Source organism: Heterocephalus glaber, unplaced genomic scaffold (genome assembly GCF_053883595.1).
Source record: "Heterocephalus glaber isolate CG9 unplaced genomic scaffold, H.glaber_assembly_v1.0 deba00001509, whole genome shotgun sequence".
Lineage (NCBI taxonomy): Eukaryota > Metazoa > Chordata > Mammalia > Rodentia > Bathyergidae > Heterocephalus > Heterocephalus glaber.
In genome coordinates, this window is record NW_028258325.1 from 4,144,526 (window position 1) to 4,158,287 (window position 13,762).

At 55.7% G+C, this 13,762-nt stretch overlaps 2 protein-coding genes across 2 annotated transcripts in view; both read left to right on the top strand.

Annotated features, from left to right (window-relative positions):
* Positions 1-6,995, top strand: part of CUNH4orf50 (chromosome unknown C4orf50 homolog) — a 95,820-nt gene extending 88,825 nt beyond the window's left edge. The window contains exon 14 of the mRNA XM_021260308.2: positions 457-6,995. Coding sequence (XP_021115967.2) covers positions 457-518 — 62 coding nt within the window. The 3' untranslated portion in view covers positions 519-6,995. The remainder of the gene's footprint in view (positions 1-456) is intronic.
* Positions 6,996-12,300: 5,305 nt separating this feature from the next.
* The window catches only part of Crmp1 (collapsin response mediator protein 1), a 56,115-nt gene continuing 54,653 nt past the window's right edge, over positions 12,301-13,762 (top strand). The window contains exon 1 of the mRNA XM_004847309.3: positions 12,301-12,747. Coding sequence (XP_004847366.1) covers positions 12,367-12,747 — 381 coding nt within the window. The 5' untranslated portion in view covers positions 12,301-12,366. The remainder of the gene's footprint in view (positions 12,748-13,762) is intronic.

A 13,762-nucleotide genomic window follows, 5' to 3' on the forward strand; every position in this document is an offset into this window, starting at 1 on the left:
ATGACCCTGGAGCCTGGCACTGAGAGTGGCATGCACCAGGTGTCTGGTAACTTTCATTGCATGGAGGAACGAACACATCCTCAAACCTCAGTTTCTCTCTTTTTTTGAGCCATTGGTTCTTGACCTTCTGTTGGCTGTTGGCCTCTGGGACAGGCTTGGGGGTTGGAAACCCTTTGTCCAATGTGCATGGATGCTGAGTCACGTAAAACCTCTGTATTACACCAAGGATTCAAAACATCCCAAATAAAGAGTCTTCTCCCTGTGAATTCCAGGAATCAGATTCTTTTCTAGAGAGCAGCTGAGGGTTGTGGTGAAGATGCCCATGGCACACCCAGGACACAGAGGGAGGAGCACCCTCCCGCCTCTGGAAGCTGGTGCATTTGGACAGCTGCATGCAGAAGTCGCTTGGTTGGTAGCTTCCTCTCAGGACTAATCTTCCTGCTTTGGTTGTTTCAGGAAAGAAGACCATAGAGAGGCAAACACGTCCCTCTGGAAAATGTGACACCCCTCCCACATGACCTGTGGAGTGCAGGTGGCCCTGAGATTTACGATCCCTTCCTGGGAGCCAAGTAAAAGCCAAACGACCATCAGCCTGCCCACACCACCTATGGGAAATGTTCCTACCTTGCACGGTTCCAACCAGGAGCCCAGGCGATGCCCGTTGACCATAAGAAGCTGTGTTTATTGGCCAGGGCTGGTGGCAGGAAACCGGGGTCTGGAGCCCCAAGCACTGGGCTGGCTCTGCCTCTGCTAGGCCATGTCACCTTGTTCAGGTTGCTCGGCTTCTCCAAGCATCCTCCTCTCCTCTGCCTGCATGATGATTCTGTTCTGCGGGCCAAGTGCACTCCAGACCCGGATGGTGCCTCGGGTACTGCACATTGCCTCCTGTGGGGCTCCCAGCCTGTGCAGGGTGTTGTCTAGGGAGACAGAGAATTCCGGGGGCTTTGGCAAGTTCTCAAAGGAGCCCAGGACCCTCTGTGGTCCAGCACCGCTACTGGATGGGGTGTGAGTCCATCAAGGAACCCAGACACCCAGCTCTGCCTCTAACTTGCCAGCCACTTCCAAGCCACCCCTGGCTTCTCCGGGCCTGTTCCTCACCTGGACAGTGGAGGTGGCCACACAGCTTCCTGGCCCCTCCGACACCTGATGAGTGTGCAGCTTGTCCCTGCCACACCCCACGTTCTCGCCTGTTTACAGGGCCCATGCTCATAAGCACTCTGTGGCCCTTGGGGAGGCATCCTGCTTCTAGAAGACGTGGAGAGTCCTTCTCTAAACTTGTGCCGCTTCAAGTAACTTGTGTCCCACAGGTAACCACAGCAGCCCAAAGCACCCCAGGCCCGCAGCCCATCTGAGCTCCTTCTGGCCTTCAGTTGAAGAGCATCTCGGCCCCGTTGCTGGGATAGACCTTTGGCAACCGCTCCCTCACATTGTGTCCTGGGAGCTGCAGGACAGTGAGGCTGGCTACTGAGGGCAGCCAGGGATGCGGACAGGGACATTTGAAATTCCAGCATCACCCAGGAAGTCCAGGCGTAAAGCCGGCACTGCTGGCAAGACTTCTGTGGGCTGATTTCCCCTGGTCCTTGCTCCTGCACGACACAGCTGATGGTGGGAGCAGGTGGGCAGACAGGTCCACAGCACCTGGAGCTCTGGTCAGAGGGAGCAAGGACAGAGAGCCCCCCAACCCAAGTTGCTAGTCCATGGCAGGAACGAAGGCCACCCTGGACCAGACCTGGCACACACACCTGTCCTGTTTGCCTTCCATCTTTTCTTGTTCTTGTGGTAAAATGCACCTAACAGAAAACTTGCTGTTTGGACCTATTACGTGTCCAGCTCAGTGGCATTAGCACAGTCACATCATTCTGCAGCCACCGATCCATCCACCTCTGGAACATTTCAACTCTGTCCTCATTAAACCCCAGGCCTTCTTACCCCTCCTCCAGCACGAGCAACCTCATTCTGCTCTTTCTCTGTGAATATGACTGCTTCAGGGAGCTCATCTGAGTGGAATCGCACACAGTTCGACCTTTTGTGGCTGGCTTAATTCATTCAGCATAATGTTTCCAAGGTTCATCCATGTTGGATTGTGGGTCAGAATGCCCTTCCTTTTTTCAGGGTGAATAGTATTCTACCATATAGATAGATCAGATTTTGTTTCTCCACTCCCTCATCAATTAGGGTCACTTCCACCTTTCGGCTATTGTGAATAATTCTGCTCTGAAAATCAGTGTACACACCTCTGTTGTGTTTGTTAATATTGGAATTAATAAGTTCATCTTTCAAAACCAAATGATTTCTTATAAAATCTGGGTGTCTGGCTTCTCTTTGAAAATCAGTGGACCTGAGAACTTTGGACCCCTGTCTTCCTGGCCATGGTTGGAGCTGCGTGAGGTCAGCCCTCCCTCTCCTCTACAGGGCACCCGCCCCGTGGGCATCTTCTCTGCTCACCACGTAAGCTGCCTGTTCCCCTGGCTAGGCCCTGGCGACACCTGCCCCGCTCCCCACCCTCACATTATGGGTGGTGATGCTGAGGCCCAGGGAGGGACACGAGCCCCTCTTCAGGCTCCCAGGATGACAGTGACACCACCGATGTCTTCCACGGCCTGGACTGGTTCCTCTTCCAGCTCTGCCACCTGCCCATCCCAGTGACCTGGGGCAGAGCCCCTAACTGTTCTGAACTTCGGTTTCCCCTTTGGCCAGGACGTGAGAGTGATAGTGAAGACAGAGCGCTGGGTACCCACTGGGGCATCTGAGGCATGAACAATGCACAGAGCAAGTCGAAAGTCAGTGGCCTGGTGTTGGGTCTGATTCCGGAGCTGCACACGGGAAAGGGACCTGGCGCCTGAGAGCCCCGGCCTTCCCTAAGCGAGGCGTGATGTCATGGGGACAGTCCAGCTTTGGTATCTGCCACCCTGGCTCCAAAGCCCACCCTGCGCCGGCCAGATCCTGTCTGAGCTGCAGTCCTCCGCAGGGAGATGGGGCCACCGTACTGTCCTCTCCAGCACCAGGACAAGTGAGAACCCTGGGCACTTGGCACGTAGTCCATGCTTGGTACAGTCTGGGTCTCTCCCTTCCCTTCCCCAGTAGGAGTCTGCCTCCTGGGTTAAAGCCATGGCCTGTTTTCCAGGTATTTCACAATTGACGAGGGAGCAAGTGGCTTCCGGCTCCCCACTGGCTCACCCTAGGGGCACAGGCCACTCACCAAGTGTCATTCACTCACTCAGCAACAGACACTAAGGGACGACCACTCAGCACCAGCACTGCAGTGGGCCCTGGGTCCTGGGAGAGAGCAGAACCCCAACCTCTGCCCTCCTGGAGCCGATGTCCGCGGCGGTCAAGTGCTTAAGTGCTCCCTGCCTGCAGGGCCTGGCTCTGGGGTCTGAGTGAAGCAGGGACACGGATGGGAAGGCACTTTGCAGACTCCTTCATTCTCATAAGTATGTGGATTGGTATTGACTTCCACATGCTAGAGACAATGAGGTCAACTGGTGTCAGAGAAGATTCGGGTTGAAATCAGAATAACAAGGATGCAGTGTGAATTCTGTGACTTGTTAGCTCTGAGACCAGTGAGAGCAACTTTCTCAGTTTCCTCACCTGGCAAGTGGGGTAACAAATATCTGCCTCGGCATCTGCAGTGGTGTGGATGGATGAACCGTATGGGAAAGCACCCCGCAGGTTCCAGTGTGCTGCAGACTCCAGTCATTAATCCAGTGCCTATTTATTAGGTACCTACTGTATGCCATTAAGAACAAGGTGAACAAGCTGTCTAAGGACAATGTGGAAAAAGTCCCCAGGGTAAGGGAGGAAAGAATCGCTTGTGAGATGGCTGTACTGCACATTCATAGATTATGATTAGCAACAGCCAGCGGGTTGGCATGGCAACATTCCCCCATGAACTGCCAGGCAGTGCGCTTAAAATAGGTATGCTGGAGGTGTGGCGAGTGCTGAGCAGGCAGAGGCAGCAGGGCCGGACCGGACTGCTCTGTGGATGGAGAAGGGCAGTATACTCTGGGGTCATGCCCTTGCCTGCTAACTGGGCTGCAATCAGAGGTGAGAAACACCCACAGTGGGAGCTGGGGAGGGCCTCAGACCTTAGCGTAGGCCCTGTCCTTCCTCCGGATTGTCTGGGTGAGGAAGCTGAAGCTGTAACAGGTTAAGTGGCAATCCACAGTCACGTGGCCTGGCCCCTTGACCCCAGATGGACCAAACTTGGTTCTGGTGGCTTTTGCGGAGGATTCCTGGCGGTGGCACAGTGTAGTCGTTTCCGGTCACTGTCCTAGGAAGTGGCTCATTTTCACTGGGCTGCAATCTGCACAGCATCACTAAGCAACATGCATGAGTGTGAGGGATCTTTCCTTTTGTGTAGAAGCCATTTGTGTCTCCTGAGGCTTAAACTCACCTACTTCTTGGCTGGACTTACACGATTGTTCATCTGGAATTGAGGATGAATCCATGGCCTTTGCACTGAGCTACAACCCCAGCCCCTTTTTTTAAAGTTATTTTTTACTTATTTTTATTTTTTATTCTGAGACAGAGTCTCACTAAATTGCTAAGCTGCCCAGGCTGGACTTAAACTTGTATCCTCCTGCCTCAGCCTCTGGCCTCACTGAGGTTACAGATGTGTGGCACCACTCCTGGCTTATGATTGAAGTTCTAATCCGGCCCCATGACCTTCCCTACCTAGTTGCTCAGTGTGCAAAATCCAGCAGCTAAGCTGATTGAACACAGAAACCACTCCGTGATGCAACTATCATGGGAGGGCAGCGAGCACAAGTCCTCGCCAAGAAGAGCTCTTTTGCTTTAGGCAGCAATTTATCAAGCAAACTCTGTAAACTTGAGGGGAGATGTTCTCCCTCGGGCTGCTGAGCTTCTTGTAGGAGACTCACAGCCTCCCTTGGATTCCAGAGAGAAATCCCAGTTCTGGAATGTGAGACTTTCAGAGAACTCATCGACCTCTGGGAACAGGGCGCTAGACTCGCTTGACGTGTTTCAGATGCTCACCGTTCTCTTCTCCACGTAGCTGTTCCCCACAGAGGAAAGGCAGGGAGGCCAGGGCTGGGTGGGTGTTCTCAAGCGCTTCACACTCGCTGCCTGCTGCGGCCTCTGGGCTGTCTGTAGGACGTGAAGATTGGTCCTGTGGTGGCGATTCCCACCGCAGAGATTCCCGCCGCAGAGCCTTTGAAAAGAAGGCAGGCTGCCCGGCCCCTCCTAGCCCACTGACACCACCTCAGGGGCCCCTGCAAAGTCTGTGGGGTTCCATCCCACAGTCAGGGCAAGAACCATCAGACTGCGGCCTGAGCCTGTGCTGATTAAATCCCCCGATCTCCCCCGGGCTTCTCCTGGCTGAGACTCATGTTTATTACTCCTCCTCACTGGGAAAGAAGGGTCCGCAGGAGGAAGCTTCTTAACTGTGGAGTATTTCTGGCCCTGAGTCACCTGCAGAGCTTCCCCCTTAGAGGCCTTTTAAGCAGATGACCTGCCGGAAATGGCACACGTGACATGTACTGACCCTCGGCTTTTGGGAGTTGGTCACTGCCCTATACCCGCAAGTCCCCAAAATGTGTGACTGACTCCACAGATGCAATGAACGAATCTCTTGGCTACAGTCATGGCCAGCACCCCAACTCTACCAGAAATAGAAACTCTAGGAGAGGCGGAAGCATCAACTGTGCAAGCAAACAGGAGTCGATTTGTATTCAGCTCTTGCTCTGGTTGCCAACTGTATTCCTACTTGGCCTTGAAGTGAAATCTCTAGGGCCCTAAGGAAGTGGCGGGAGGAAAACCTCTGGGGTCTGTTGATGTATTTAGTCATTTTCTCTGTGTCATAAGAATTTCTAGAAAAAGATAATTCATACCTTGAGCCTAAAACTGTCTTCAGTAAGTTGGCAGAGTTGGGATTGAAGGATTGGGATTTCTTTATCCCATTTGATTCTTTCTAAATCCTGCTCTGCTTTCAGCAAGCACAGCTCCCTTCCAAATCCGACCCCAGCGTGCCGGGTGTAAATACAGTTTTCAGAGCTGTAGGAAGACTAAGGAACACTGATCCCAGGGATGTAAGGTTCTCTTCAACACCGTCTTTTTGGTCTTTGAAAACATTGGGCTTTGATAAAGGGCGGACCGATGGCACTTTCATGGGATGGTAGAAAAAAGGGAGAGAAAGAAGTCTCGCCAGGAATGACGTTGTTCAACATGGCTGGAAACTCGGTTTTGACTCTATCAATATATTTTAAAGTAAAGTAACACATTGCCTTTTTGCACTTGTAACCATGACATCGAAGTGACAGGGCAACGAGGGCCTATGCAGTGACGATCGGACCGTTCCCTTAGACTCTTCGCTGGGACCAGGACAGGACACCTCCCAGAGGCAGGAGGGCGAGTGTGGGGCCACTTGCACGCCTGGGTTTGCACCGTGGCTGTGCACAGTTGCACAGCGTGCTCACACCCCTCAGCCTCTCCCCAGGAAGGCTGCGTGCAGACATCACAGAGGGCTGGTGTGTGCCACCCGAGCCGGGCTGCGATGGTCTCTTCCGCAGCCCTGGGAAGGGGTGAGTGTCCCTGGCCAGACCGTGAGTAAGTCTTGCAGTTTCTCGGCAGAACCTCCCTGTGTCCTTCCTCCCAGGTTAAATCAGGACAGAGATCACAAGGAAAGGGTGATGCACACATCCATGTGGAAAGTGTGTGCTTCCCCTCGGGGGCCTGTGTGCATGGTCACTCCATGCCTGAGGCTGCACGGACCTGAAGGCAGGCTCGTGTGGGTCTGCCTTCCCCAGCCCCAGGACCGGATGCTGGCAGTGCAGCCCTGGGGTGGCCTGGCGATACACGCAGACCCCTCCCCGTGCCGTTCAGCGGGACCCTCCTTGTCACCGTCCCCAGAGATGTTCGTCAGACTCTCCATCTGCCGTGTCCGGGCTCAGTCTGCCTCCAGGTTTCTGAGATTTGTAGCGATCGTTCTGTCTTGTGTACAACAGGCCCGGGTTTTCTCTTGTTACTGAGATGTATTTTTCTATGTCAGTTAAATGTATACTTTGTGTAATTTTGTACAATAAAATGTATGCTTTTTCATAATTAGAGGGTTTTGTTCCTTTTGACCTTTTAATCCATTATTGGTTCTCTCACAGACTGTTAGAAGCCCTGACACAACACAAACACAACGAAGCCAAAGGCAACTTGTAACACAAAGGCAGTGACTCTTCATTTCAGTGTTAAACACCTTATTTTCTCACCAATCCAATCCAGGGTGCACAAATAATGCAGTCATTTCCTTTAGGATCCATTACATTCCTGCATTCATTTCCTGTTGCCGCTCTGATGCATCATCCTGAGCCTGTGGCTAAAGGTACACAAAGCCACGCATGATTATTGTCTTTCGGCTGTGGAGAGTGGAAGCCTGACCGGGGTCTCTCTCAGTCAAGCTGGGTTTCTGCAGCAGGCTGGGGGAGGCTCTATTTCCTGGCCTTTTCCAGCTTCTAGAGGTCACCTGCCTTCCTTTGACTTGTGTCTCCTTCCTCCATCTCTAAAGCCCACATCCTGGCATCCTCAAGTCTAACTCGGACCTCTGCTCCTGGTGTCACATCCCCTCACTCTGATGTCCCCCTTTCACATTAAGGGACCTTGTACCTACACTGAACCTAGCAGATAACCCAGGATGCTCTCCCTTTAGTCGTTCAGTGCACTCTGAAACTCCTGCCTGTGCTGTGGATTACACAGGGGCTGGGGATCGCGTGGACATCTTTGAGGGGCATTGCCATCCTACTGCAATCGCCTGTGTGTTGATGTGGAGGAGGCAGAAAGAGCAAATGTTTTAGAATCAAACCAGCCTACGTCTTTGTCACTTGCTGGCCACATGAGATGAGGCAGCTTGCTTAATCCCCTGAGCCTCTCTTCTATCTTCAAAGAGCACAGTCGTTCTCGACTTGCCTTGCAGACTTGCTTGGCATAGTACATCCCTGACAGTGAGCTGCAGCTCCCCCTTCTTTATTCTCTGAAATATTCTTACAACTTACTTTTTTTTTTGGTGCCAGGGTTCGAACTCTGGACCTTGTGCTTGTGAGGCAGATGGCAGAACCACTGAGCTAAATCTTCAGCCCTATAACTTACTTTTAAAAAATTCTTCAATTTTTGCCTAAACTAAACACAATTGGAGCTGAACTAGCCTCTTGTCCTCTCCCTGCAGCCAGCTGACCTGCCCCTTTCTGCTCTCTGCTGTCACCTGAAAGGCTTCATGTTCTGAGAGGATAAGTTCAAGGTTGTCCCTGTCAAGTGCCACGGTGGAGCTCATTTATGGTTGGTCCTTCCCAGAGGATGACAGAAAGGGATGGAGGAGGTCACCGCTATCAGGATGCTGGAGTCGCTTGGGCGTCCGGGTTTTCCACTGTGGTCCCTGCTGGATTGCTCCCCTCGGCCTATGGCAAGCAGATGGGCACATTTCTCATGGCTTTGCTCTCTGCCTCCCTTTCTCTGTTGCACTTGGGTGCTGGCCTGGAGCAGAGGAGATGTGGTGGGAGGACTCTGGGGAGTCTGTGCTGGAAACCCAGTGGGTCCCATCCTGGAGGTTAACCCAGCAATGGTTTAAGGTTTGCCATCCTCAGAACACTGGCCCGAAGGTGGAGGTGGCACTGTCTGCCCCAAAGGGCAGCTGGAGGAGCTAATGGCCTGTGTGGCAGGCAATGGGCTCTGGAAGCAGAGACTTGTGGGTGGTGGCCCCCCAGGAATGTCAGATGTGCCCCACAGGGGAGGGCAGCATGAGGAGGAGGACTGAGAGACTGACACAGGGCACTCTGAATGTGTGCTGGGTGAATGTGGGGTGATTAGCTGCCAAGGGGGCGTGGAGTCCTCCCAAGTCCAGACTCTTGGAGCACACCACATCAGTGTCTTCCTCTGTCCTCTCTCAGCGGGACCCCTCAGGCAGGCAGGCTGCTTGGGAGACTAAAGGGGAGGTGTTCAGATCCTAGCAGACTCATTTTCCCTCTGTGAATCCCTCGGGTTTCTTGCCTAATAGGATATTCTAAAGGCTGCTATCAGGCAAGTGGAGCTGCTCTCTGTGAAGTGCTCACAGTGGTCCCGGGTGTGTGGTAATCTGTGTAAGGGGGAATGACCATCATCCTTCCTCTCTTCTGAATAAAGACCCTTCTCGCCCTACCCCTCCCTTGTATTCCTCCCTCTACTCATGATGACTGCCTGGCCCTTTCTCACAACACAAGGGTTCTTCCTAAAAACTAGAAAGATCTCCATCACCATCGGCAAAGCCCATGAGCCCACACGGCACTCCTGAGATGGTGAGGGTAGAACTGAGCCTGGATTAGAAAGACTGACACCCAATTTCTGTCTAACTCAGATTCTCAGATCCCCTGGCATTTCTATAAATTTTTTAAAATCCCTGTGGATATTTGTGGGGTACAGAAGTTTCCATGTGTTCGATGTGAACTTTCCTTGCCTGAAATGTGCTGGGAATAATATTTCACATGACAGAAAGGGTTCCCAGGAAAAATTGAAAGCATTTGCAGTAGCCTGGAGCCCTTTTGACTTGAGAGGAGCTGACTCAACTGCACCTGTGAGGTGTGGTTGAAAAATGTGGAGAACGTTTAAACTAAAAGATGTACTATAGTAAAAACACACTGCCATTAGTACCCCTGAAAACACTCTCCCATGTGTGGACCACACTTGTTCCATCATTCTTGCCACTTTCTGAAGAAGTTCTGGAAGCCTTTTTCATGAGTGTCTCTAGTTGCACAGTTGTAGGTGCCTTGATGTCCTGAATCCATTCAAAACATTTACCTTTCATGGTCATTTCAATTTTGGGAAAAAGCCAGAAGTCTCATGGTGCCAGGTCAGGTGAATAAGGTGGATGAGGACACACAGTGATGTTTTCAAGAGCCCGTCTTTCCACTGGATGGTGCTCAGCAGCAGCATTCATGGTATTTATCATGCCCTACAAAGACACTCACACAAGAGGACTTTCAGAGCTGCTTCGGAAAGTAGCAAGAAGGATAGGATGTGTGTTAGAAGTGAGGGGGAGGATTTTGGAGGGGCCTAAGGACAATGTGTCCTTTACTGCAATTTAAAAAATTTGAAACATTCATCATATATCTTTTTTGTACAATTTTTCCTTTTTATTCATACATGTTTGCAAGTATATAACATTCACCAAATATCTTGTTCAAAAATCTATACGGGGTGCAAGGACAAGAAGAAGAGGAGCCAGGGTTTGGATGGGCTGGGCTGCAGCATTTGGTCCAGGGGTTCAGTATTCTTGTGTTTGGCACTCTCTTGGGTACTAGAAGTTAGGGACTTGATAATACGGACCCGGGCCCCCAGCACTTGTCTCTCCAGCACAGAAGGATTTGCCAGATGCCCATAGAGTGGACGAGCTGAGGTCCAGGCTGGGCAGAGGAGCCATGGGATGGAGGGATAGGCAGCTGCCTCACACCCTTCCTGTCCTGCCTCAGTAAAATGACTCCTATGTGCCACACAGACTGGCTTGTTCCCAGCTGAAAGACAATGCACCGGTCAGCTTTCCTGTTGCTGGGACATGGCACCCAACACTCACAACTTGGCTCATGGTTTCAGTCCATGATCAGCTGGCTCCAAGGCCGGAAGATCATGGCGGAAGGGCATGGTGCAGCAAAGCTGCTCACTTAATGGGGACCAGGAGGCAGAGCAGAGAGGACCAGTGCCAGTCAGGCAGAGGGCAGGAGCAAGATATGGCCCTCAGGGTCACATCCCCACGGCCCACCCAGACACCCCCCAAGAGTGCTTTACCAATCTCGGAGGTGTCTTTCCAGCCAGTCAGGTTGACAGTCAAGATTAACGCCCACAGGCAGTGCATGCAGCAAGGCGTTAGCAGAGGCTGTGGATCCGATGTCCCCAGAGTCCTCAGTCTGCGGATCTCAACAGTCGCAGAAATAGGAGCCGGACCGGGCCGTCTGGATATCTGAGTCTGACCAGCCTGGCGGGGTGCTGAAAGGACAGCTCCCGGCCCCTGAGGAGCAGCCCAGGGGCTGGGGAAGCCATGCTGGTTCCCCACTGCAGCCCCTCCGGCCTTGGCTCTGTATGTCCGGACTGCTCTGGGGAGGGCGTCGGCAGCTGATTATTCTCCAGTCCAGAAGGTGCAGCGGGGATTCTGGGTTCCTGGAGACTCTCAGGACCCTTGCTTGAAAATCATGGAGAGACGAGGGCCCTGGTCTAGAGAAGGCGGCACACGGATGCCTGGCCTCCAAGGACGGGTGGGGAAGACCCCGCAGAGCAACCCAGGTCCTCATGTCCCCGAGCCATCTCAGAGGAACCCTGGGTGGGGGGCCCAGGCTGCAACCTCCAGGCCAGCAAGGGTGGGCTGCCCCGGGTGTCAAGTGCGTATGCGGTGATCTGTCTGCGTTTGTCTGGCTTGTTCCTAGTCAAGATTCTGACTGCCTTGATTTCCGCTGTGGACGGCTGCGTGGTGTCCTGTTGGGGTCTAAGAGCTCACGTGTGTGGAGCTGGCTTGTTACTTGCACTGGTGTGGAAAATCCCTTTGTGGCTGGCGTCACTGGCTGGTGCCTGGAGTGCGTATGAGTCACTGGTTCAGGGCCAAGAGTGGCTTTGTCCATGTGTCCTGCGAGTGCGCTGCCAGCACGTCCCTCTGGCCCTGCCGACCCTCCTGACCCTTCGCGTTTGCGTCCTCACCTCCCTAGAAGGTCGCTCCTGGAGGGCAGGGACTGTATTCTGGTCCTGACCCTGTCCCCAGCACCTGCGCAGGCCGGCACTAGCGGGGGGGCTGTCCAGCAGCGTGGCGCGGCTGAGCAGCGGCTCCAAAGCGCAGTCTCTCTGGGGAGCAGTTAATTTCGGTGTGACCCTGTGGGAACCCGGGGCCGTGTGAGGATGAGGACCGCTGGTGCGTGTCATCGCCTGGGCCTGTGCGCGAACGTCTATGTCTGTGCGTGCGACACTGCCCATGCTGGCGCGTAGACCGGCTGTGTAAGGGACCGCGCGTGCCGACGCGTGCCTGCATCTCTCACGGGTTTGGTGCAACTGATGTGCGCCCGAGCCCGTGTGTGCCTGCAGTGTGTGTCTGCGTGTGCGCGCGTGTGTGCACGCACGCGGCGCCCGGCCCCGGCTCTGCTCGCACCCTGCGCTCCGCCTGTGGGAGGGGAGCGGGGTGAGCGGAGGGCGCTGCGGCTCGGCTCCAGCGTCCCCGCGCTCCGCCCGCCCAGCCGCGGCCCCGCCCCGGCCCTTTGTGGCTGGCTGGCGTCGGCCCGCAGCCGCGCGGAGGCCCCGCCCCTCCCGTCCGGGCCGCCCTCCCTCCCCGCCCTGCCGGCCGCAGTCGCGCCTGGGCCGCCGCGGGCCCGCACCGAGGCGCGGAGCGCGGCACACGGCGGAGGCGAGGGCCGGGCGGGGATGGCGGAGCGGCGGCGCGCATGGAACACGGAGGACGACCTGCCCGTGTACCTGGCGCGGCCGGGCAGCGCGGCGCAGACCCCGAGGCAGAAGCACGGCGGCATGTTCGCCGCGGTGGAGGGCGCCTACGAGAACAAGACCATAGACTTCGACGCCTACAGCGTGGGCCGCCGCGGCTCGGCGCGCACCCCGCGCAGCGCGGGCCGGCCGGACGCCGTGGGGCTGCCGGGGCCTGGCGGCAGCGAGGACACCGCCAGCGACGTGAGCGAGCCCTCGGGCTCGGCCGTCAGCTCCCCCGGAGAGCGCGACGAGCGGCCGCCCGCCCTGCGCATCCGCTGCCCCGCGCCCCGCGACCTGCCGCTCGGCCGGGACAATGGCCAGGTACGTGGGGCGCGGGGGCGGGCGCGGGGCAAAGCTACGGCCCCTCCCCCACCGCCCCGTGCCCGGCTCGAGACTCGGCCCGGGTGGTCGGCGTCGTCCGCCAGAGCCCCGAGGGACCTCCGAGGTCGGGCGCCGGCTGCTGAGCCGCAGAAAGGGAGAGCGAGGCCCGAGAGGGGAAGTTGTGCAAAGCTGCCGGGTGAATGTGCCCAGGGCGCCTGCATTCCCCGAAAGCAAGGCCAGCGCGTCCTGCGCTTGGCCATCCACGCGGTCACAGAGCACTTCCTGTGGCCCCGGCGCCGGGAGAGGCTCGGGGACTCGCCGAGGTCTCACGGCTTCCAGCTGGAAAGAGCCGTCCCCAGGCGCTCTCCTGCTCTCCGGGCGAGGGCTGAGGATTTAGGTGGCGGCCGTCGGAGCCCCTGGCCGCCAGTGCTGACGTCTCCGGGGCACGCTCCGGGGCGCGGGGCACGAGGCCGCGGCACCTGCCTGGCAGAGCAAGTTGCAGGAGGGCTGGGATTTGAGCAGGGACCTCCGCCGCACCCTCAGGCCGGCTCCTGGAGGTTTCCTCCCCCTCGAGGTGGGGTGGGGGCGGGGCGGCAGGGAGTGGGAACCCCAGGGGTCTCCTCGCGCGAGTGGAGGTTGCCATGGAACTGGAGGAAGTGGACTGACGGACGGCTGAGCCCTGGGATGGCGGAGTGAGGGGCAGGGGCCTGGAAAACGGAAGTTGGAGCCCCAGAGGGCGGGCGAGCCCTGCGTGCGCTAGGTCCAGCACTCGGGGCTCCCGGGGGGCTGGTCCCTGGCTAAGTCACCAGGCCCCACCTTCCAGAAGTTCCCAGGCTGGGTTGAGCGACTGGTTCCTTGCGAGAATTACATCAGTTTTAAGGCCCATAGGTAGCGAGCACTCGATGTTTTGCGGTTGAGTTTTGTTATTATCTTTATCATTTTAACTAATCATTCTCCCCTTAATGCTATCAGAGGCATAACGTGAACCGGAGGGAGGGACGGAGGCCTGGTCCTG